Raw genomic sequence first — 24,614 nt, 5'->3', positions numbered from 1 at the left:
TGATTTTATAGAATTGACCCAGACATTGACCTCATCCAACACTCTTCTTACATGTTACTTAATCACTCCACAGGTTACTGGGCTGGACCTGAGGCTGGCCACCCCTTAGACACACCCCTGCATCACACTGAAAAGTACCAGGGCAGTTCTGAATCATTCACAGCTTACAGACAGGTGAGCCCTTTGAAAGTAAATTATACACACTGAATACTGACTAAACTGATCATGTAATTCATCAACATGCAGGATTAAAGGCATATTGAAATTGAATCATTCTGTGTATTTTACTTTGAAAAGGTCATACAGTAGTTCAACTGAGAACCGCTTCAGCCATGACATTAAAACAGGAAGTGTTGCTGGAGGTGTGAACTTTTTTTTACACTTTAATACTATGACAAGGCTGCCACAGTGAATATGGAGATAGACTCATGACAGCTTCATTATTCTCTGAAAGCTTTCATGAGTCAGGTTGTTCAAATTTTACTCAGGCAATGGAGGCAATCTAAGGATTGCAGCAGTAAATTGAATTGCTGATTGAAACAATGTTAGAAACGAGTTCTCACATATTTCACTCATTCACCGTAAACCAGTTCCACAATTTCTGGGAAACAAGGGAGCTTTATTATGGCTCGGTTAGTGTGATTCAAACGCTTGCTTGAACAGCTGATGGTGAGCAGAGCAGCCATGTTGTCTCATAACATGTGGTTCAGTTTGATAAAGGGTAGCCTGGTTTCTGAACCCGTCCAGAGCCTGCCCCACCAAATGTGGTGATGTAGGTAGCTGTAAGTCTGAGCTGCTGACCAGGACTATGGTTAGCGTAACATCACCAGTCAGACGGAGAATCATGTGATCTATTTCCATTATGTTGTAGAGAGTGGTACATTAAATGAAAGAACACAGCTATTCTGACACATCACCCTGTTCTATTGACTTCTATTTCTTCTTTGTCTTCGGAGTTCTAGCCAGTTCAAACATGTCAGACTTACTCCCACACTTGTCATTGTGTATTGGAGCAAATGAAAAAAACAAGCAGAGGTTTGTTTGCTTGATGAGCAGAGGTGTGGCTGCAGGCCAGAGTCTGAGGGGTGGCTGGACACATAGTTTACATCCAGAGAGTGAGTCACATCACAAGTCACGTTCAAGGCCTGGAAGGAAAGAAATCTGTAATTTTGAACAGATTTGATTTAATTCCACAAGTGTCTGTCTGTCTATCTGTCTGTCTGTAAAACGCCTATCTGGAGAACTGTTCATGTTATTCATCCCACATTTGGCAAGTGTATTGCTAATGGCCCAGGGAAGTGCAGCATTGCATCAGGTGTGATTTGGACACGCGATACGTTCAATATTAATACAATTGGAATGAACAGGCGACCAGCTCTCTGTAGCAGTCAGTGAGGTCGGGGCAGTGTGTGATATGCAATGTATGAAAAAATAATGTAACCCACTTACTGGCCAGGTTACGATCTTCTAGGTCCGATGAGGAGCTGAGGGACCTAGACTGTAATAACCATAAATTAAAGTACACACAATACACAAACAATTAAATGCAAAGTGTAACTTTACTAACTTAAAGTGGCAGGTGATAATTCACAAGCATTTGGAAAAAACATTTGTATGAAAATAAAATTGGGCCCTTTAAAATAAATCAGTCGTTTTTAAGTCAGTCGTCTTTAAAGTCTGTTTCCTGTGACCAGTCTTGATGTGTTTTGTCACTCCACTGGTTAATGCAGTGGTTCTCAAACTTCTTCTGTCATGCCCCACTTTGGAGCTAGAATATTCTTCATGCCCCACCCGCTCCCCTGCCCCAACAAAATTATGACAAAATGGGCCAAGTTTAACATGTGTATTTACATAACATACACATGAACATTAAATTCACATTACTTTCAGGAATTTCTGATGTGCAAATAAAAAACCTTTTTCAAACAACTTTTTGTGACATTTGCCACTTTTTTCAAAGAATAGTGCAATAACTTAATAGCTTAAATTCAACTTAATTGAAGTACTTTTGGTGACATTTATCACTACATTCCTCCATCAGTCTGTACTTTTTCAAAAATAGAGAAAAAATGAATTAAATTATAATCACTTTGTTACAACGATGATGAAGCTCAACCAAAAAGAACACATGCATGTGACTGGGGTGTAATGTTTCTAAGTGTCTTCTTAATTTGTTGGGTCTCATACTGTCAGCTGCCAGAGTTTTCAGACCTAAAAGACATGTCCTCATGTCCTCCTTCATTCACTGTGAACCCAAGATCAAGACAGGCTTCATCGTACTTTCTGTTTGTCACTGACCTGCTGCTTCACGTGAACGAGCTCTGATCTCACTGTGTCTCTCAAGCGAATGAGTGGGGGCGGGGGGGGGGGGGGGCGGAGCCCCGGGGCCTGTGTGTGTGTGCGCGCTGTCTGGGGGCACACACACACATTCGCCCGCTCCTGGTATTTCATGCTGGCCTGATACGATGATGATTTAACAAATTAACGTGAACGTGAGTTCACTGTTCGCGAAAAATATGCGCGACATGCACAACACTGTACAGGGAGCCGCTGCAGAGCCGCTGCAGAGCCGCGGGATGCGACCCCTGGCTACGGCGAAAGAACGATTTGTTTACTGTTCCACCGTTAGAGAAATGCGGACGTCAAAACATTAGTTCCGCCTCACATTTCCCCTTCCCGGTCGCGCGCCCCACCAGTGGGGCGCGCCACACAGTTTGAGAATCACTGGGTTAATGACAGTGACTGTTCCTGTGACGATTCCTTAAAAGAGTGTGGGCCCTTTATTAGTGTATGTCGCAGTCCGGGTGTCTAGCACCACCCTACCACCATCTGGAAGAAGAGATGGAATCACTTCTTCCAGATGGAATCACGGTGGGAGGCTCGCCATCAATCCGAAAGGATCTTCAAGTTGTTCTCACTCTGTCCATAAGACCTGACCGAGATCAATGAAAAGAAGCTGGACCCTCCGGGTTCTGGCCGTTCCGCCCCAGACACCCTCTGTCTCTCAGTCAGCTGCACTCAAAGCTCCACCAACTTTAACAAACTTCCAGTGACTTGTCTCAACTCCACTCCCTGTTCTGATCGCTCCCACACGAGCACGTTTCTTCTTTCTCTCACACACACCATCGATCATGCAGGTGCGGAGTGATCTGTCAATCATGTTGAGCTGGAGGCGGGACATAACTAAACTATCAACTCTGAATGGCTGAAACTCTCACTACCTGCTGAATCTGCTAATCACGTTAAGCTGGAGGCGGGACATGATCAAACTATCACTTCTGAGTGGCTGAGCTCACTCTACCTATCGAGGCGTGATCCTTGATGTACATTTTATTGTAACTGGGTTACAATAACACAAGTTCAGTTAATCATTTAAACTTATATATAAACAACACACGTGAACAGTAATGAAGCAAATTCAGTTTAATTTGATTAAAAACTTTGACTAGAACGTTGGTGGAAACACACACACACACCCTGCAGACTGGAACGCCATACTGCCTCCTGACTGGAATAAACCTGTTCATCCCATCCGCGTGCCCGGTGTACTGTGCGTTGTAGCGCGCGCCAGGAAGCACGGGAGCTGTATTCCTGTCAGAGATCAAATGCGTATATATATATATATATATATATATTTACATATAATTTACATTATATATAATGTGAATTTTTGTTTAGATTTTTTATATAATGTGAATTTTTTTTTTTTACTTTATAGACTATCACGAAACAGACTAGAGACTGATTTAAAAAAAGACTTCACTTTGTTGGAGAACCGATTGAATATCGCCACCCTCTTAAATTAATGGCCCAAGTAATTTTTTCAGGTTTTTCAGAAAACACAAAAAAATTAACCAAATATTGAATATATGATATTTATTAATAATTGATGACTATTGACATACTAATAACAATCTCTGTCAATTATGTAACATAAGAGGAATAAATGACTTAGGCAATTTTTTTAACATGCCTTTGTGACTTAAGCTATTTTAAACCTTCAACTCTGTCAACAATAAAGCATAACTAACTAAGTAACTAAACATAATGCTGAGGAGGCATGTGCATCTCCTCAGTTCTCCTTCCAGCTCTTCTTTTCTGGGTTCTTGACTGATGCCTATTAATGTGGCTAATTGTCAAAGAAGTGATGACACTTAACGGGCATGACGTGTTTCATTGACTGGAGGTCCTGGAACTGACTCTCCTTGATTGGCAGAGCACATGGAAACATTCTTATCCATGCTATCGGCTCATTTGGCACCTGTACCCTCTGTGGCAGTGCTTCCCACGCAGAGTCCTCCTAGAAGGACAGCTTGAAATGGACCTTGCCTTCACTGCTAAACTAAAGAGCCCGCAAGTGATGCACAGTCGAATCTCCAGCTTTTTTGCATGGTCTGATGCTAATGAAGTAAGATCCATTCATTTTCAGGAACTCATCATGCTTGAGCACCTTCACATGGTAAGGTGATGGCCTGATTCTTGCAGTCTGGAGTATGATGACGTAGTCTCTCGGGGTGAAGATATCCGTAACTATTTTGCGTTCAATAGTACTATGCATGCTGTCACACTCCATTAGTACCCCATATTTCCTTGCAAGCTCAGAGAATGCATTCGCCACACATGCATTGCGGTTCTGATAAACGCAACCGTCGCTCCACACTTTAATCTCCTTGAGTTCTGGATGGTCTTTGATCACACCTTCAAAGGACTCGTCACAGGATGGGGTATAGTCTGGATCGCTTATGACATCATCATTATCAGATATGTCCTCTTCATGGTGTGGATGTGTCTGCTTGGCATCTTCAACAACATCAAGTGTTTAAGGTATTGTCTGCTCCATCTAAAACAGAGTCTTGGCCTGGTACATGCTGCTTCATCTCTTCAACGACGGTCTCATTGTCATTTTCAGTGGATGAGGCCTGATCAGTGTCAGAATTGTAAATTGCATCTCCTACCAAAAAGGAAAAACATTTCAACCTTTTGAGGTGTACAGTCACAAATGTGTGATCATTCTGAAAAACAGTCATTGCCTTGTGGTCACTTGTATTAAGCTACATCAGGGATTCCCAAAGTGGTGTGCATGCACCCCTAGGGGTGCACAAGCTGCCCCTAGACACTGCACAACAGGCATACTATAATAGTATGTCAAATGATGTTATGATTACTAATATTATGTTCAAGTGAGATTTTCATTAAATAAAAACACAAAAGTTAAGAGATCCTTTGTCATTTTTTAGTTATACACATAATTTCTAGCTGTTAGATTACAATACGGTATTCAAATCTTTCTTAATTAGATCATGTAATGTGGAAAAAATTTGACAACAACTGTAGATGAAATATTGTTTGAAAAGACAGAAAAGAGTTAACAGAAAGCCTTTCACTTGTAACAGCCACAGATTCTGGAGCCTTTCCACTCTTTGCTAAATGCTAGCTTCATGGACTTAGCTATTTTGCTGACTAAAAAGACTGAATAAAAAGACTGAATAACTATGCAATATTTATAGCCTAGCCTATATTATAGTAAACCTCATCACTTACCAATAGGGGACAAGCCCTGAAATAACTTCAGCGGCTAGGTAGATTTTCATTCTTCTTGATGCAGCCGCCATCTTGAAAAGCTTGTAAAACGGCCTAAGTCACACTCTTGACATTGGCCATTGTTCTACAGAGGATGTAGAGGTGGCCAGCATCATGAGGAGATGATTTAGGCAACAAAAAAAATCATTTTTGTCAAAAAATGACTGAGGCCATTATTTTAGGAAGGTGACGATATGTAAAAAAAATGTTTAAAAAAAAATCACATTATATAAAAGTTTTTTTTTTTTTTTTTATATATAATGTGAATTTTTTTTTTTTTCCTTTATAGACTAGAGACTGAATAACAAAAAAACTTGTTGGAAAACCGATTGAATATGCAGCCCACGATCACACGTATCCTGTATTAATAACATCTCACCTCTATGGTTTTTATGTTTCCTTTCGAGCAGCGTGTGCGTGTTTGTGAGAGACAGAGAGAGAGAGAGAGAGAGAGAGAGAGAGAGAGAGAGAGCGAGGGAGAGAGAGAGAGAGAGAGAGCGGATGAGAGCGAGAGATATCAAGAGCGAGGGAGAGAGAGAGAGAGAGAGAGAGAGAGAGAGAGAGAGAGAGAGAGAGAGAGAGAGAGAGAGAGAGGTAGAGATCGATAGAGAGAGAGGCTCTGCGCGTTCATGAAGCCGGGTGGTTGTGCGCGTCCTCGTCAGAGTACTGGCTGGAGCCGGTAGAGAGCTGACAGAGCAGGAGTCAGTGAGACAGAGATGCTGCGGACTGACAGTGAGCTCAGTAACATCCGCTCATAGAACATCTGTTCTTCGGCTTAGAAGCTAAGAATACAAAGAGATTCATTTTGTTTTCTACTTGAATCCTCGCTGCCTCCACTCTGTTCAGACGTGTCTAGAGGTGGACGACACGGGGAAACCGGCTCATTTCCACCAGAGGACGGTTGTTGTCTTATCGTCATCTCCTCCGGTGAGTCACACGGAGCAGCTTCGGCCTCAGTGTGGGGATCAGCTGCTCCGGGGGTTTCCTGCTCTGTCTGACCACTGTCCTCCATCGATAGGAGTGTTCTTGTGATTATTATTCACCGCAGTCAGTCTGACACTCCTCGTGAATGAGAGCAAGGCATCAAACCTGCGGACTGCGGCACACTGAGCTCATCCCTCATGACCGCACTGCGGCTCCGCAACCGTCCACACGCGCCATCAGTGCTGAGTCTGTACATTGAGTCTATACATTGAGTCTGTACATTGAGTCTGTACATTGAGTCTGTCTTCGTGTTGGCGATGCGCCCTCCTCTGTCCTCACCCATTTGTCTCCCCTCACCCAGCGGGTAGAGGCAGGCGGCCGCCCACAGTGAGTCTGCTTCTGCTGGTTCCATCCGGTTACAAGGGAGACTTCTCTCTCCGCAATAATATGTTGCGTGGAGTGTTTGCTCGTTCCGGGAACTGTTGGGTTTCTCTTTTTCAGGTCTCGACCTTACTATGTCAAGTGCCTTGAAATAACAATGATCTAATACTAATAATAATGATAATGTTTGTTGTGACTTGTCTCTATAACTAAGTAAATTGATTTGGATTATCATATCTTGGGGTGTTTTAAATAATGCGAAGTCATAGAGTCATTAATCCCAACAGCTGGTGTCTGAGGCATTCTTAGATCAATCCGATTTGATTTGTATAGCCAATATTCACAAATCACTCAACAATTGTTGTAGTTGAGGGGCGACATCCTCTGCCCTTAACCCTCAGCGAGAGTGAGGACAAACTACCAACAAATACTTTTAGCAGGAAACAACCCGTAGAAACCTTATAGAGGGCCTCATGTGAGGGGTCCCTCTCCAGGGACCAACAGAAGTGCAACAGATGAGCGCAAACACAAAATAACAATAACTACTGCATTCCCGGCGGAGACTGATAAGGAAAAGTTAAAACAACCAAAGACAACTGCACTGGCAGACTGTTACACTGCCTGTGGGGACCTCTAATGGTCAAATGGGAGAGTATTACTGGGCAGATATAACATCATATAATATTGAATGATATATAGAGAATATGTTTTGAAATAGCTATACATTGAAGAAATTATTATAAATATTCAAATTAGTTATAGGCTTGGAGTTTATTTATCTTAAATGGTCACCTCTAGCATTGGACTTTTATTAAGTTGGAGTGAGAAACAGATTAAAAAAAAATAATACAGTCCAACTCAATGATGCCATTAGGTCTGACGGGTTATTTTCTGAGTGGACTGTCCCTTAAAATTTACAACAGAATTGGTCCATTCTGTGTTTTAGACCATTTTACAAAACCATTGAGGGAAGTTTTGATATACTTATATTGAACTAACATGACAAATGAATAAATGAGAAGACAAAGAGTTAGAAATGCAGTGTATAATCAATTAGTCGTGCCTAATCTGTCATGAGCAGTGATTTGAAAGGCACGACAGATTTTTGATCCAGGGTCTAGTAACTTTCAGGTTTTATCCATTCAATTCAATTTTATTTGTATAGCACCAAATCACCACATACGTTAGGTTGAGGAATCTTTGACCATCCTCACACATTATATCTGTACAGGAGAATAGTGCCTGTCTAATTCTACAGATACTCCCTTCTCTCTCCAAGCAGTACCAAGGTCAGGTTATAGATAAAGGGCCAACTACCAGTACACTGTAGTGTCTATACTCAGGGACTTTCATATCTTATTCAGATGTCCCAGACAGAGAGGCACCATCTCCAGCGTATTACACCAGCAGCAAGACGTAAGGACACAATGTGATTTAGGAATGCATACTTTAGGCTTAACTATCCAATAGGATACAACACCTACATGTAACATAGAGAGTGTCAGCAATTCTAGCATTTCTGTGGAATATGCTGTTGGAATAGGTGACACCAGTAGAGGGAGATATACTGGGAGGCTGTGTGAGACATCAGGAGACATGGGGGGTGACAATTGCTCATGTTACTCTGTGGGTACACAACGGTACACAAAAATCACAGTTCGGTATGTACCTCGGTTTTGAGGTCACGGTTTGGTGCGTTTTCAGAACAGAAAACATTAAACTGATTTTTTTTATTTTTTTATTCAACCCTGGTTAACTATGGCTGTGTATTTTTTACAAAAGTAAACTATCAAACTAAACACTGTCATAAAGAAATAAAAATAAAAAAGTAAAATAAATATCCATTAAGGTGCTAAACTGCACCGTTATTGTATGGTATGATTATCATGATTAAACAGAAGTATTTTCATTCGGCGGCCCTGCATGTACTAACAGTGTCTCCGCTGTGGAGAACACTCACACTAGGGACTGAGGTTTATAAAGGGCTGGTGTAACTTGCTGTCTAAAATGCGGACGTGAGGGACCTTCCTCATTATAGTGACTATGAAACTGCTTCAACCTGTCACACTGCTGTCTTCACACTCCGGTTTGTCTGCGGTCGCCATGACCACGAGCCTACAGCACATCCAGTCCTCCTCCTCCTCCTCCTCCTTCTTCTCCTTCTTCTTCTTCTTCTTCTTCTTCTTCTTCTTCTTCTTCTTCTTCTGGGGTTCATTGGTGATTGGTAAACCACCTTATAGGCGCATTACCGCCACCTTCTGGACTGGAGTGTGGGGCAGTAGATCAGCAGCAAACACTTATTAAACTTGTTCAATTATTTTCTTAAGTCCTGTTTCCCTTAAAGAGTTAATTAGTTCACTGTTTACAGGCTCACATAGCCTTGTGTGTTTGTGTTTTTCACGACATAGTGGTAAGCAGTTCATTTCATTATTGGGTGACTTATCCCTTTAAAATTGCTTTTTTATTCGAGGCTTATAAAGTTACATGATTGTCCAAATGATAATTCAAAGTTCTTTTGCTCCCAAAAAAGGAAATTGTATTGTACACTAACTAAGTCACTTACTTACTTGTACTGCCAGACAGAGGATTTAATATACTGAATTTTGGAACAAAATATCTGACAGCTTTCTGAAGACAACATTAGTCAAGTTTCTGCAGGGTGGCAACAGATGTTTTTGTAACTTTTCTTGTGGCTTCTCAGCAGCTGCATATAAGCAGCCGCCGAAACGTTAGCACTGCTTCACATCCTGCTGTTGTTATGGTTGTGGTGCTGCACAGCATCATCACATCATTAGATCCTAGTGGAACACAGTCATGGCTTTTTGTTATCATCATCAATCCTCTGGTCAATGATAACAGACAAAGAAAGAAATTGGACACAATTGGAAGATGAATCGTTTAATGTAAGGAAGCTCATCGCCTGCACTGCTCAGCCTGTAAAGTCTGACAGTGCGAGTGTCTGTGTGTGTTGAAACCACATTCACCACACCTTCTTTTACACACATGGTGAATCATTAAACGTGTGTTTGCTCTTTTCACTGCTCGCTCCCCCACACTGTTTGTCACAGTCACCTTTATTAAATTAAATGATTATAGACGGACGGATGATAATCAACCAAATAGTTTAACAAAGTGGAACAGACATGATTTGGACATGACATCAAATGTCTGATTTTAAGATCTTTGCCTAATATGTGAGGAGAGTCAGAGTTTTCTTGTGGGAGTATGAAACTGTCTATATGGTGACTCATCACTTCCAGAGCTCCATTAATGAGTGTTTTATATTAACAAAGAATTCATTGACAAATGCAGCTCTGACCAGGACTTCTTCATCACTGATGTCGTCTCTGTCTGTTTCATCAGGAGGCTTGCTGTTGCCATGACGGCTCCCAACTCCAAGGGTTGTTTGGGTCCTAAGGTTTACCCAGAAGTGCCTGATGGCGGTTGGGGCTGGGCTGTGGCAGGGGCCTTCTTCTTTGTGGAGATCTGCACCTATGGGACCCTCAAGTGCCTGGGTGTCTTCCTCCAGGACCTGATGGAGGAGTTTGGGGAGAGCAACAGCCGAGTGTCATGGGTCATCTCCATTTGCGTCTTCATCTTTACCTTCACTGGTCAGTCATGTGTTCTACTTTTCTTGTGCTACTCTAGTATTTCCCTTCTAATAACTAAGATATGTTAGATTTAGTTTGAACAGTCAGCTTTGCAGACTGTTGGTGTTGTCTTAATGTATGACATCAGAAAGTTCTTGCCCATTTACAAAACATATTTGTCTTTGTTCACATTAGGGCTGGGCATTATGACGAGTGTATTGTTTATCAGCAGTCGTCGGAGGTCCGTTGGGGCAATTTGTCATTGTATTTTGCTGATATAATGGTCCGTCTGTCAGTTTCAACTGTAGAAATGAACCTACAAAGTGGCACTATTTATAGATAATGTTATATTACATGTATTAATTCATTTGTTCAGTCCATCCTAATTCTGCTTGCTCACTTCTCTCTCTCTCTCTCTCTCTCTCTCTCTCTCTCTCTCTCTCTCTCTCTCTCTCTCTCTCTCTCTCTCTCTCTCTCTCTCTCTCTCTCTGTCTTGCACTGTCACACAGTAACAAACCGACAAAGCTAATGTCTCTGACCTACTAGTTTAAACATAGATTTTTTTGCATTCACGGCCACAATATCAACACTGACCACTATATAATGATCAATACTTTTCTTAAATTAGCAACATTTTTTTCATAGCTCTCTCTCTCTCTCTCTCGTGCTGACACGCAGACACGCAGACACACAAACACTGTGACAGACTGAGAAAAACAACATCATTTGGTCCTCATGAACACAAACACAAACACAGAGTGATGAATTTACATCCAATCAGAAGAGGAACATATCGTCAATCAGTGGTTCTAAGGCTAACGGTGGCTGATTGAACAATGTTAGCATGTCGGCCAACCCTAGTTCAAATGGATTTTCCATCATTTTAGTTAAGTCAAGTTAAATAACGTAATGCAACATGAATTATCATACAGCACAACATGACTGTCCCATTAACATTGCATGTCATTCGCAATGTGTGAGCTCCTTGAATGTCCAGTGAGCAGAGTGTTACCACACAGTGGTAATGTCAGTCAGCTCAGTCATAGGTTCTGATGATCACCTGTCAGAGGTTTCATCCCTCAGCTTCTATAAACACAATAATCTGGCTTCAGTTAAATTCACTATCATGTTCACACAGATCTGCTGGTTGGTTTTATTGTAGTTACAGAGTGTAACACCCATCAACATGACTTCACGCACACAAACATGGACACAGTTCAACTCAATGTCACAAACAGACACAGCACCACCCTCACACATGGTGCATCACGATGACTGAGGATGTGATGATTCAGTTTGTATATCTTTCATGCATTATTACTGTGGTCACGAAATCCATCTTGAAGAATCAGATGAACTGCGACTCACCGAGCTCTTCATTTAATTGGCAGAGGTTAAAGTTTGAACCACAGCAGAAGCTGAAACGGGACTAACATAAACAAACCTAATAAGAAAAAAAACAGCTGGTAGCAAGTGTGCATCATGAGTTTGTATGTCAAGTGACTTGGTTTGTCAAAGAAAACAAATCCTGAACAGTTGTCATGCAGTTCAAACTTGAACCAGTTGAAAATATTTTAATGAAATGACTGCCCCCCCCACCTCTCAAATCCTCAGCCCCCCTGTCCACGCTGCTGAGCAACCGCTTCGGCTATCGTCCGGTGGTGATGATCGGAGGCTTCCTCATCAGCCTGGGAACCATCTCCTCCGCCTTCACCAATTCCATCAACGAGATGTACATCACTATTGGCATTGTCTCAGGTACTTTTTAAAGTCACTCCATCTGTCTGTCTGTCTGTTTGTCTGTCTGTGTCCACAGTTTTTGTTGTAAAACAGGTCTCGATGTTCACTCCTGGCATTCAAACAACTTCAGAGTTTTCCAGTCTCTAAAACTGAGACCTTTGGAAACGGTGACACAGTCTCCCATGTTCTCGTGCTGATATTATCAGAGTCTTATTATTATACTCTTTTCAGTCACAGGACTCAACGGCCAGTGGTGAATGCAAAGCGTTGCTAACACCTTCTGTCAGTGACAGTTCCACCTCATCCTCGCTTCAAGAAAAGAAATCCCTGCTCTTACTTTTTTCCTGTTTGTAGTATTTTCATCAACTAAGCAACCAACTGCAGAGTAGACAATCTGCTTGTTGTTTACATCACATGATCAGTGTACATGTTTAGTCATGTGACATGTGTTTTCAGGTATGCTAGTATGACGGAGATTATTTCTATAACGGAGCGAAGCTAAACTTTTTTAGCTTAGATTTCTCTTTTGTTTTAGAATAAAAACTTCATAGTGGACGTAGCCTTTGTGTGTCATTGCAGAATGTCAGTGACGGATTGACTGTTTTACTCCTGCAGATGTGTATGCCTTGTTTATCACCCTGTCATGAACTGAAGGGACTCCTAGCAGTGTCCACAACAAAGTCTGCCCCAGTCTGTTTCTTGCAGAACTGTCCAATGAGAGAGAGGTGGACAGCCTCCTGTAAACAGCAGACAGTGAGGTTGACTCTGTTCTCATAACTCTCTAGGAAGGACTGAGCTGAAAAACTGGAGCAGCAGTCATCCTCTTCTAAATTAACTTTCAGATCGGGACTGATGGAACAGGAAGTGTCTCGGGAGGAAGGAATAAATTGACTGAATTGATTGGATAATGAGCAAATTGGTGGAATGTGTTTTGCATCAGAGCACATTAACTTGTTTTTTCCTTGGACAGAAAGCACTGCTAGCCCTCCCACCGTGAATACCATGTCTGACTCTGAAAAAGGACCACAGCTAACCTGACCATTTCTAAACTCTCCCCCTGTCTCTCTCTTTTTTGTCTTTACATGCCCTTTGTCTTTAAGCAGAAGCTGTGGCAAAGCTCAGTCATCTCAAGCAGCCGGCCACCTTTGAAAAAGGAGTGACCTGACACCTTGATCTTTGACCCATGCAGTGTTCCTACCATGCGGCAGGTGGCTGTCATGTCCCCTTTTTCTTTTCTCCTATTTGTCCACAGGCCTCGGATACTGCCTCACCTTCCTCCCAACGGTCACCATCTTAGCCCAGTACTTCTCCAGACGGCGAGCTCTCGTCACCTCCGCTGCTTCCTCAGGAGAATCCCTCGCCATATTTGCATTTGCTCCAGGTGAGTGTACATTCAAACAGGGCCTTTTATCATGACTCATCAAGCCATAATGAATAGAATCATGTGTTAAATTACTCCAATATTGACCTAGCTTTTTCTGAGGCTTTCAACCACATCTCACAGTCTGATTCAGTGGATGAAGTTTGCTCACTTACAGTCCCACAGCTGTTACTCAGTGCTTATTTGGTCACATGATAATGTGACATCAGCGCAGCATGTAAAGTTGTTTTCTTGCTGAGGAGTTTTAATTATTCTCCCTTCTGGATTTGAATTTGAATTTTTAATTACAACACAGATAAATCTGAGCCAATCAGGAAGTGAATGTGAATTGTGAATATCACAATAAAGGCCATTCTGTGTTTCACCACTCAAAGTCTTTTAATGTGGAGCAGCAGCAGCATAAATGTTGTGTTAGCATTAGCAGTAGCTTAATCCAAACCTTATGACAACTGTCAACAAAAACCTTTTAACAGGGTAAAAAGAATGTAGAAACCTCAGAGAGAGCCACATGTGAGGGATCCCTCTCCCAGGACGGACAGAAGTGCAATAGATGCCACGTGTAAAGGAGAACATCAGAATCAATCAATGTAGAGACAGGGTTGAAAAGTGGACCTTGAGTGAGAATAAATAAGAGAACAACAATAAAAGTTACCTGTACTGTCTTCTCCATCTCTCCACAGCCTTAACTACACTGAAAGTACACATTGGCTGGCGCTACTGTTTGGTTGTCCTCGGCATCTTTCAGGCTTCTGTGATTGGCTGTGGACTTCTCCTTTGTCCAATCATTATTGAGCCGAAACTTGTAAAGGAGGACAATGAATCGGACAAAGACTCGCTCTCTCTGAAGCAGCTGCAGTCATCTTACGAGCTGGAGAACGAACAAACCAGAACCTCCATCAGTTCCGGAGTTTCGGATGACTCAGGCGTCACCTCTCTCTCTGCCTCAAACGTAGACTTGAGGACAGCAGGAGCAGAAAAAAAGGCCCCGGTGGAGATGGAGGTGCAGGACAAAGAGGGTCAGGAGCTGTCACCTCCCACACCAGTCAAGGAGAAGGACGAGGTGGAGCGGGCAGAGGTGGAGGCAGGTCCTCTCAAGCCCTCCAGCCCCAATCTCCTGGACTTCTCTATGCTTAAAGATGGTGGATTTATCTGGTACTCCTTGTTTGGCCTGTTTGCCACGCTGGGCTTCTTCGCCCCACAGCTCTACATCATTGAACTGAGCAAGAGCCGCGGCGTGGAGCCCAGCATGGCCTCTTACATGCTCTCTGTGATGGCAGTGGCTGAGATATTTGGTCGCCTGTCCATTGGGGTGGTGTTGAACAAAGTCAGCTGCAGGAAGACCCTGGTGTTGTTGGGGTGTGTGATTTGTTTGTGCCTGGTTCTTGTGGCCTTTGCTAATGTGTGGGAGTTCTGGGGCTTGGTGGTCTGCTGCGCCCTCTATGGCTACTTCATGGGCACCGTGGCATCCACACACATCCCCATGCTGGCAGAGGAGGATGTGGTGGGCATCCAGAAGATGCCGGCATCTATAGGAGTGTATGTTTTCATCCAGAGCTTTGCTGGGCTGGCCGGACCGCCGCTAGGAGGTAAAAACTACTACTTATTTGACTTCTGTGTGTTTTCACTCATATGAAAAGACTGTAGATTCTGACAGCTGTCTCATCTGTTCTCCAGGTGTGTTGGTGGATATCACACAGAACTACGGCGCTGCCTTCTACTCCTGTGCTGTGGGCATAGGGCTCAGTGCCATCTGCTTGGCTCTAGTTGGCCCGGCCAAATCCGGCATGTGCCGATCAAAGAGCAGAAACAACAGCAAGAGCATGGAGGACGAGGAGGACCGAATGTCACAGGACAACAACCAGGTTGACTTTTTGGACATGGACCTGGCCTCCGAGGACAGTCTCCTGAGAAGGTCTGAGGATCAGGACAACAGCTCAGTAATATGAACCCAAGCTCAGCAAGACATCCCCTCATACCTAAGGACAAGAATGTCACCAGGCTAATACAGATACACTTGGAGAGGCTACAGACTTCCCAGCTGCTGTTGGATCTGAATCTCAGGTGTACACTCTTACTCTCTGACAAGCTTGAAGTTCACTCCTTCACAGGAAGGGGGCAGTCTCTCCTCTGAGACCAAAGACAGCCATGTGGAGCACAGGGTGTCACACCTCACCTTTTTAACAATCACACACACATTTCTGCTCCAGCAAAACCAAAATTATTAAAAGCTTTTCACGTTCCTCTTTGTATTATTAGTTTTAGCTGAGTTTAGGTTGCAGTACTACTCAGGACAGAAGTATTGTTGTCATGGTAACTGAGGCATCGTGAGCATTACAGGTACCTCATTTACACCTGGTGATAATATATGTTTCTTATCTCGGTTGTATCTAGATATGAGTACATTTACACCTGGTATTAATGTGTCTCCAGTTTGAGATGGGATGTGTCAGGTCACATCACCCCCTCCCCTCATTGCACAGGTCCACAAAAACAACAACAATAGATAGAAGATTCTAACCATCTGTGATTGGTTTCGTCTTCACTCCATCCACAGGTGACTCGAATAACATGAGGACTGAGAGAATGACTTCCTGTGTTTAATGGCTGCTAGCTGCTGCTAGCCTTAGTAGTTGTGATTAATATTTCCATCCATGTCGTTGTTGTGCTTGGATTGACAACGCAACAGCATTTACACTTGTGTTCAATGTGGTCAGGCCAGGTGTAAATGGGGTATTATGTATCAGGAGCCTCTGTTCTATGACGCTTGTTGATTCCTCATGTGTCAGTACTGCATCTTGACTTGATTCCTGCTGAAACACACAACTCTCAGCTTTAAAATGTCACCCGCTCCTCACAACATGAACAGTAGACAATCTGCTGCACACTCCTGCTGACGCTGGACAAGACAATCTGGTCATGCAACCTGTACATACAGTCCTGTTTGTCTTATACATGTTCATGGATTGATATTTAATTTCGAATAGTATGGCAACAATAGCAGTAGCTACTGCAGCAGTATGGACTGATGGTTGAGGATGAATTCAGGAGCTCCAGTTTGCGCTCTGTGTTCTGTGATTCTATGAAATCGGACATTTTATTCACTTTACATCCTTCATCCTGTGCTGCTTTGGGTAAAAGCATTGCCTGTATATTTACACTGTTATCACGATCCTGTTGATGTACTGTAGAATAACCTGCTGTAGTGTAATGGCACACAGACTGAAAAGCAGTGATGATACGTGAGTAGAACTTTGGGGGTTTACAGTGATATTTTTCCCAATGCCATTTCTAGAGAAACACAATATATGCGCATGTCAAAGTGTAGACGTAGACATGATCATTTTTCAGTTTTTGAATGAAAAGGTGTGATGGAGAGATTTGACAGGAGCGAGTCCCTCCACCTCACAAACCTTTCCTTAATCAAGGTGTCACCTTTATTTAAACTCTTTCTAAGTATGATTTGATGTTCTTTTTTTATTTTTATTTTCATTTGCTTTTAGATAATCAAGTGCTGGGCAGAACCTGCCAGTTAAAATGCTGTACTGCATTCATGATGGATTTTCTAAATAAATTTTTCTCCAAACTCTGATTCCTTTTTCCTGAACATGTCAACGTAAGGGAAATGTGCTCAAGATAAATTGGTGTAAGAAAATGTATATTATTCACAGAGATGTCATTAATTAATATTAACATATAAAAGTAATATTATTTTCATAAAGACATTTTAAAATAATCAAAACATTCTATTAAAGGTTAATCACATTTAAAAAAAATTCTATTAAAATTCAATCAACAGCAAGCAACAATAAAACATCATTCATTCAGTATCCATCATTCGTCATTGAAGGTGAGAGACCATCATCCTGCCATCGATGTAAAGTGCCTTGAGATAATGTATATTTTGATTTGGTGCTATACAAATAAACTTAATTGAATAGAATCATCGACCAGCCCATTGTCTTCTCCACATGTTTGGTGGCTGCAGACCAGGACAGACTCTTCTGTGCTTTTTGGATCATCTCTGTCATAGAAAACTAACTGATAGGTTAGTTTTGACAGACAGGGACAGACTGTATTTACAATGAACTCCTGTCTGACAACTGCAGATCATATTCTACATCTCTTTGGTTTGTCTTTTTTTTACTTCAGGAACTCCCTAAAAGCATATTTCCCCATCTAGAGCACTTAGATGTCCCAGATTACCCAAAGCATGTTGTCCCATATTATCAATCATGTTTGAAGAGTGGGACAGATACAAAATGTTTGAAAAAATTAACAAAATTAAAACCCATTTTAAACAACTGAATGCATATTTTGTTGCTTGAATACATCACAAACATAGTTTGAAAACAATTAGGAACATTGTCTTATTTATGACAGATTTATATCCTCAACATTAATCTTATGTCACTGACCTTGTCAGGGGTGGGCCTCTGATTGACATTTACCCCGCCCCTTTCTGGGACATCACCCCATGAATTCATTTGATTTCAGTCACATGATATCCATGCTAACTTAACTTAATAAACAGACTGAAGCTTAGATGTCCCAGATGACCCAAAGTCACCCTATATATCAAATTGTATGTACACATAACCACCCATGAACCCTCTGCGTTCACTATAAATATTCTTTGAGACAATACTTGACAGAAAAACCGTACAAACTGCAGGTATGGTGTTGGAAAGATGACTTTTACAAGAAGGGAAGGTCTGCATGAACCTGCCCCACTGACTCAGGTTGATGTTAGCTCTCGGAGCAGTGAGCATGTTTAGGCTTACTGAAGCCGGAATCAGGTTTATGTGACATTCTAACAGAAAACTGATAATTCATCGATTTGCTTTAGATTATTTCACATGGAAATTTGAGGACTCAGTATTTTTCAGGCTGAATTCCACTGACAGACTCTACAGAGCTGCGTTACATGACATTTACTCATTGCTATTACAAGCAGTGCACCAGCACCCCCTACTGGCTGAACAGCAGTCATGTCTCACCACTGTCAACGTGTGTATTACCCTGACTAATGTTCAGTAAATAAAACTATGACTATGAAAATAATTACTTTGAATTAAATATTTGATGAAAACATACAATGTCAGAGTCTAAACATGATGCAGGTGATAATGTGTATAAATGTCAGTATGAAGTGTAAATATGAAAAGATCCAGGTCAGCTCATCATTTATACTCAACAGCAGTAATCCTCCGTTATCAGCTCTTACAGTCTTTTAAAGGCAGAGTGCATGACAGTGGACATGCAGTGGATATGAACTGTTTTCACTAATGGTTGTTTGAATTGTTTACTGTGTGAATTCACTGTCTTCTGCAACATCTGCTGCAGATGTTGTTACATGCTTAAAACTCTTCCTCCACTGATACTGCCGCAGGTACATAACTCACTGTTTGATTTCTCACATCTTTAAATTGGCAGAAATAGTTTCTAATAGAATAAAACGGAGGTGAATGTCCTGCTACATTGAGCAGGAGCACTGTGGGGTAGCAGAGACTTGAGTGACCCGTGTTATTGAGGTTGAAGCTGATTGGTTGAGGTGGTCACCAACATGTCACAGTGTTTCCTGTGGTGCTGTAAACTGACCTGCTGCAGCTGATGCTGTCACTAATGTGCCCTAATCACATCAGGGCTCATGTGAGGACAAAGAACATGGAAAGGCTGATGACTTTTCCCCTCACTCTAGTCGAGGGTTAAGGACAGACATGAAACACATTGTAGAGATTGTTAAGCCCTATGAGGCAAATTACCAATCAAAGTTTTATTTTAAATGTAACTTTTAAATATTTTGTAACAATTATGGCTACATTACACTATTTCTAATTGTTTTTCAACTTCTTGTGACCCCTCGCCTCAATGCCTTTCCTCCACTGTGCAGTTTACTCCAAAAAGCTCATACATACCTTCAGTGCACCATTCCTGCCAAGAAAGCATCATGACTCCTTTTTGACCAGGAAGTCTTCCTGTTCCAGGTGCACTGGTATTAATACAACACTGGGATGTGATGGTGAGTGTGTGCAGTCTACTGTCAAAGGAACATACACTCCCATTTCCTGAGCTGCCACAGCAGCCGAACATACACACTGTCTACACTTGTCCATCTGATCTCCACCCCCTGGTTTAATTGGAGATTTCTTCCTGTTTAAAGGAAGTTGTATTTCCTCTCCCTCTGCTCACTATAGAAACAGTTGAGTTTTAAAAAAGTAGAAATTTACCACATAGAACTTTGTAAAGTGCCTTGACATGTGTGTTGTGATTTGTCACTATACACATCAAGGACAAGATAGAAATCATTCATTCATTGCATTTTATGCTCGACTGGGTAACTGCTGCATGTGTTACATGAAAAAGGAGCAAACAAGCACAAACCCCCGGATGTTGAGATGATACCACTGCAAAGCAGAAGAACAGCAGAGACGGTGTTTAAAAAAACAGCTGGATTTATTTAGGAGAGTAGAAGGGTAAGACAGTATAAGTTAGACTGTACATATCTGAAAATACCAAAACTGGGAAGGAAATGGTTCTTGTGAGTTATTTAGTATGTGGACATCAGACTGCTTGTATGGCATAATAAAAAAAAAAAACACTATATAAAACCATTGTCAACATGATTGGACAGTAGAGGCAGAGTTGGAAGAGGAGGCACAAAACATCAGTATATTTGGCAGATCATATTTCTATAAAACACTGGCATTAAGGGAATCGTCAGTCAGTGAGCTCATGATTAATTGTAACACATCAGAAGATCAACTCACTGTGGACCAGTGCTGTTGCATAGTTTGGACAATGTTGGTGACACTGCTCAGTGGAAATGTTTGATTGATCGTGTTCCAGTCCGAGCGCTGATGTCAGACACAGGCTGCAGTGTAGAAAACCAGTATCACAGAAAAGGTTAAAAGGCAAAGTCAAAGGCAGTTTTAGAAAAGTGAGACACTGCTCAGCGTGGAGCTTTTGGAGCAGAACTCCAACAAGGCCTCCGGGTTAAAGGCAGATCTTTAATGTTCCTGGATTAGAAATAACGATGCCCATCAGAACCCTCGGTGTGACCGCACAGCACTGAGGGCCAGCAAACCCAAAGCCGCTCCACCTCAGGACCTATTGACAAATCTCAGGGTTAGGGTTAGGACATCCGTCTCAAGTGATGTGATCACAAGTTAATACCAGGTCTGAACATGCTCTATGTGGGAAGCTGGAAGGTACATGGTGAACATGAGACTATGCTGCCCCCCCCCATCACAAAGCCTGGACCACAATCCAACAGATAACACACAGTACAGCCCCTGAGCACGAAGGGGACTAACTGGCCTGTCCTGTTGAGCTGAGGGTTCAGTTTGGTTTAGGCTTCAGGGTCTGCCAGAGCCCGTCTGTGAGAAAGGCTGTCAGATTATAAATCGGACTTTACAGTGACTGGTCCAGTGACTGGTCCAGTGACTGGTCCAGTGACTGGAGGAGCAGATGGAGGCAGCGGCTACACTTTTCTCTCCAGCTATTTAAATCCATTCTTCCTTCACATGACTGCTTCTATCATTTCTCAAGTCAAAAGCACCAAGAATGCATTCAAGGTGACTCCAATTTATCTGGTTCATGGTGTCGAGATGACAAAGACATGCAAAAGGCACAGAGATCTTGGAGGTTTAAAGACGTGTGGTGGACACGCTGCCTTCCGCAGTGGACATTCACAACACAACACATTGTACACGCTTGTTTGTTTAAAGCATACCAATCCCTTCAAGGAGCTACAACACAACAGCAAGACAGTCGTTTACAGCACAGCCACCATTGTTTGCAAGAGAAAAAAGAGAAAGAGTTCTGAGATTCTGAATTTAATGTCAGAATTTGTCAAAACATTGAGTGGACATTGAGCTTGTGTTAGTCTCTGTCCAAACTGACCTAAAGAAATGAAATTCAGTGCTTTCATCTAGGAGGCTTCTTTATTTATCACCAAATTCTTCTAATCCCAGAATAGTGTTTTCTTTTCTCCTCGGTAAAATCCAGATCCCTTTCTCAACCCATCAGATGGTGGGAGGCAATTGAAAAACCTAAGTGCTTTGGAAGGATGCGCCTCCTCTTTGGTGCAGGCCACAGGTCAACTGATCGGCTGTGGAGCCACGACATCTTGTTATTGGAAAACGAGACGTCACAGAGGAGCAGAGACAGTGTAACATCATGTGCTCACCCATCTGCACCTGTGTGACACTTCACTGTCTGCGGATCGAAACCCAGTTTGTTGAGCACAGAGGCTGTATCAGGGTACAGGCCTGTTCTGCTGTGACTTCATGAGTGTGTGTGTGTGTGTGTTCACGCATGTCTGTCTATAGTTAACAGGACCAATTTTGTTTCAATACCATCATTGTGAGGACATTTTGGACTGTCGTCACAAATTCAAGACTTGGTTTTAAGCTTAGGGTTAGAATTAGGGTTAGGCATTTAGTTGTGATAGTTAAGGTTAGGGTAAGGAGCTAGGGAATGCCAACTAGTGTCCTCACAACTATAGAAAGACTTGCATGTGTGAGTGTGTGTGAGTGAGTGTGTGTGTCACTACAGGCTTTCTTCTGTCCTTAAGTGATGACATGACACAGCGGTCTGAATCCAGACAAAGAGGCCTCTGCTGGGTTCGAGCTTTCTGCTGTCCGAGAAGCAGCAGACAGGAGACAGTGTGTTTGTGACACACACACACACAGAAGCTGTTTCACCCGGTCGCAGACAGGCTGACGGAGGGAGAACCATGCTGACTGGCACTGCAAAGCTTGGGGAATTCACTGAGTTTTGGTAGCCAGTTCTGTTGGTCAACGTCCTCTGTTTAAGTTGGGAACACGGTTTAAATCAGCCACGTGACTTGCTATATGCTAGCACACATGCTGAGTGGCAACAGGCACCTTGTTGACCCTCCATGTCACTGATTAAGGCAATTGTTAACTCCAAGCTAAATTGTGAGAGTGTGAGGAGAAAAGAGAAACAAACGATGAATGTGCTTTAAACAGAAATAAATCTGAAACGTGTGACCCAAAGAAGAGAAGACTAATCATCTGTGACGTCAGCTGCTTCTACAAACTGCTGAAGCAGCAACTGTTGTTAGATTTGGTAGATTTGACACATGCTCCTTGATGCCTGTTGATGCCATTTGTAGTCTGAGACTAAATTACAAATTAGACTACAATTCCTATTGGCTTCCATTCATTTTTACACAGTATCAAAATCTAAATACACATTTCAACTGTGTAATCCAATGACTATTGATGGAAGACATGACAGCTCCCTTAAGCGCGGTGATAAACCCTGCTTCCACCATGTTAGCAGATGGGACATGGATCAAACTAAGACAAAGTAAATGTAAAATAAAAGATGGTTTCTGTTATTTAAGGGAGTTCTCATCATACTTTTTATTACTGTTTCTGATAAGTTTGGTTTGAATTCATTATTTGATGCTATAAAAACGAGAAATACCGCACAGTGCAGTTACCATCTACGCTATTTTTCTTCCAGAATTGTTTAAATATAACTGTGACCTTTGACCACCAAAATATAATCATGTCATCCTTGAGTCCAGGTGAATGTTCGTACAAATTGGAAAACATTCCCTCCAGGCTTTGTTGAGATATTGCATTCGCAAATAATGGGACGGATGTACAACCCAAAAACATGATGTCTCTACTGCCTGTTGCCGGCGCAGAGGCATAAAAACCAAATGAGATTTTTGGCTGATACATGTTCAGAGTATGTAGACATGGGTTAACGACTGTGGAAGTATATTTAAAAAAACAAAAAGGTAAAATGTGCAGCTACACTGGTTGCTTGGGTCTTTAAAAACACTAAATCCACTTTCCTTGAGTTACAGAAACATAACTACAGAGCCAAGCATTATGTACACTCCCCGATGGCCATGTTGAATTCATATATCAGAGTTAAACTCTTGATTATGGTTAGAATTTGAAAAACAATCAAGGGCATGTAATCGACAGTAGTTGGGTCATAACTCAGCCACTAAAAAGACATGAATAAAACCTTGTTTCATGTTGGTGCAGCTCAACAAACTGGTTTTGCCTCACGTCCTCTTAAAGGCTCACTATGCTCCACAAGTTAAACGAGTCAAACTCAAGCTGTTACGACCCTGTGCAAAATCAAACTGAGACAGAAGACTAAAGGGGGCCGAGACACATCCAGTGTAGACACGGGGTAAGATACCATGAGCAACCACCTGCCAGAGGAGGTGGGAATGTCCGTGTCTGTGGGGTCACAGGGGCATGTTACAGGAAAAACAGGGCGTCATTCAGTCTTTTCAGTGATTAGCTGCCATTTGTAACTACAGCTATCAAGAGTGAAGAATAGCGACGTAGCTGTGCTGGTTCATATGGAACGACGTGGTTTCCACAGAAACACAAGACTGTGACCTTAATCAATAAAAACACTTCTGTTGAAGGGGGAGACGCAACAGCTCAACCACAGGCCAACTTCACGACATTAGAGGCTTGTGTAACACCTTATTATCCTCCATTAACTCCTGCTGAAGTGTTAGCATGAACCAGTGGAACCAGCTACCTGGAGGTGTTCATGCTCTCGACACAACTGGAGGAGCCAGATTAATGGGGCATTAACACGAGCCACCAGATGTCTGTTTTAGTTTTAAATAAACACCATCCGTAAATAAAAAAAATTAAAAAAAACACTCATACTTAGACATCTATGTGGAGGGGTTACATCAACTCTTCCAAATGAGAGTGAGGTTGGTGTGAGAGATGCATTACAGCGAATTAGACATTAGAAAATTAGCTAAGAGGACAATGTGAACTTTACATAACCTGTATACTACAGTGAGAGCAGCCAGAAACATACCGGCTGGTTTTATCCCTTTTCTTTTTAGGTCAGGATGTGTGAAGGGGAAAGACAGACAGGATCTACAGGTACCTTCTGAGCCAGCAAAACAGAGGTCGAGCCACCTCCTCACTTCTTGTATTATACGCTCAAGGTGGTAAGATAAAGTGGAGAGATAAGAACTGCAGGCTTGGAGG

At 42.2% G+C, this 24,614-nt stretch overlaps 1 protein-coding gene across 1 annotated transcript; it reads left to right on the top strand.

Moving 5' to 3' along the window:
• The first annotated feature begins 6,219 nt into the window (after positions 1 to 6,219).
• Positions 6,220 to 17,179, top strand: slc16a6b (solute carrier family 16 member 6b). Its single transcript, XM_034592331.1, has 6 exons — positions 6,220 to 6,507; positions 10,249 to 10,496; positions 12,090 to 12,233; positions 13,468 to 13,596; positions 14,277 to 15,182; positions 15,271 to 17,179. The coding sequence occupies exons 2-6, from the start codon at positions 10,265 to 10,267 to the stop codon at positions 15,540 to 15,542; spliced, it is 1,683 nt and encodes a 560-aa protein (XP_034448222.1). The 5' UTR covers positions 6,220 to 6,507; positions 10,249 to 10,264; the 3' UTR covers positions 15,543 to 17,179.
• The last annotated feature ends 7,435 nt before the right edge of the window (positions 17,180 to 24,614 follow it).

The sequence above is a fragment of the Hippoglossus hippoglossus genome, chromosome 8, assembly GCF_009819705.1.
Source record: "Hippoglossus hippoglossus isolate fHipHip1 chromosome 8, fHipHip1.pri, whole genome shotgun sequence".
Lineage (NCBI taxonomy): Eukaryota > Metazoa > Chordata > Actinopteri > Pleuronectiformes > Pleuronectidae > Hippoglossus > Hippoglossus hippoglossus.
Note: the sequence above shows the minus strand (reverse complement) of the source record. Positions and strands in the feature narration are given on the sequence as shown.

Bases quoted from the DNA above. Each gene is read 5' to 3' on its own strand.
- slc16a6b (XM_034592331.1), top strand. From the start codon at position 10,265: ATGACGGCTCCCAACTCCAAGGGTTGTTTGGGTCCTAAGGTTTACCCA. The intron at 10,497-12,089 runs GTCAGTCATGTG...TCAAATCCTCAG, and splicing joins CTTCATCTTTACCTTCACTG to CCCCCCTGTCCACGCTGCTG. The intron at 15,183-15,270 runs GTAAAAACTACT...TCTGTTCTCCAG, and splicing joins GGCCGGACCGCCGCTAGGAG to GTGTGTTGGTGGATATCACA.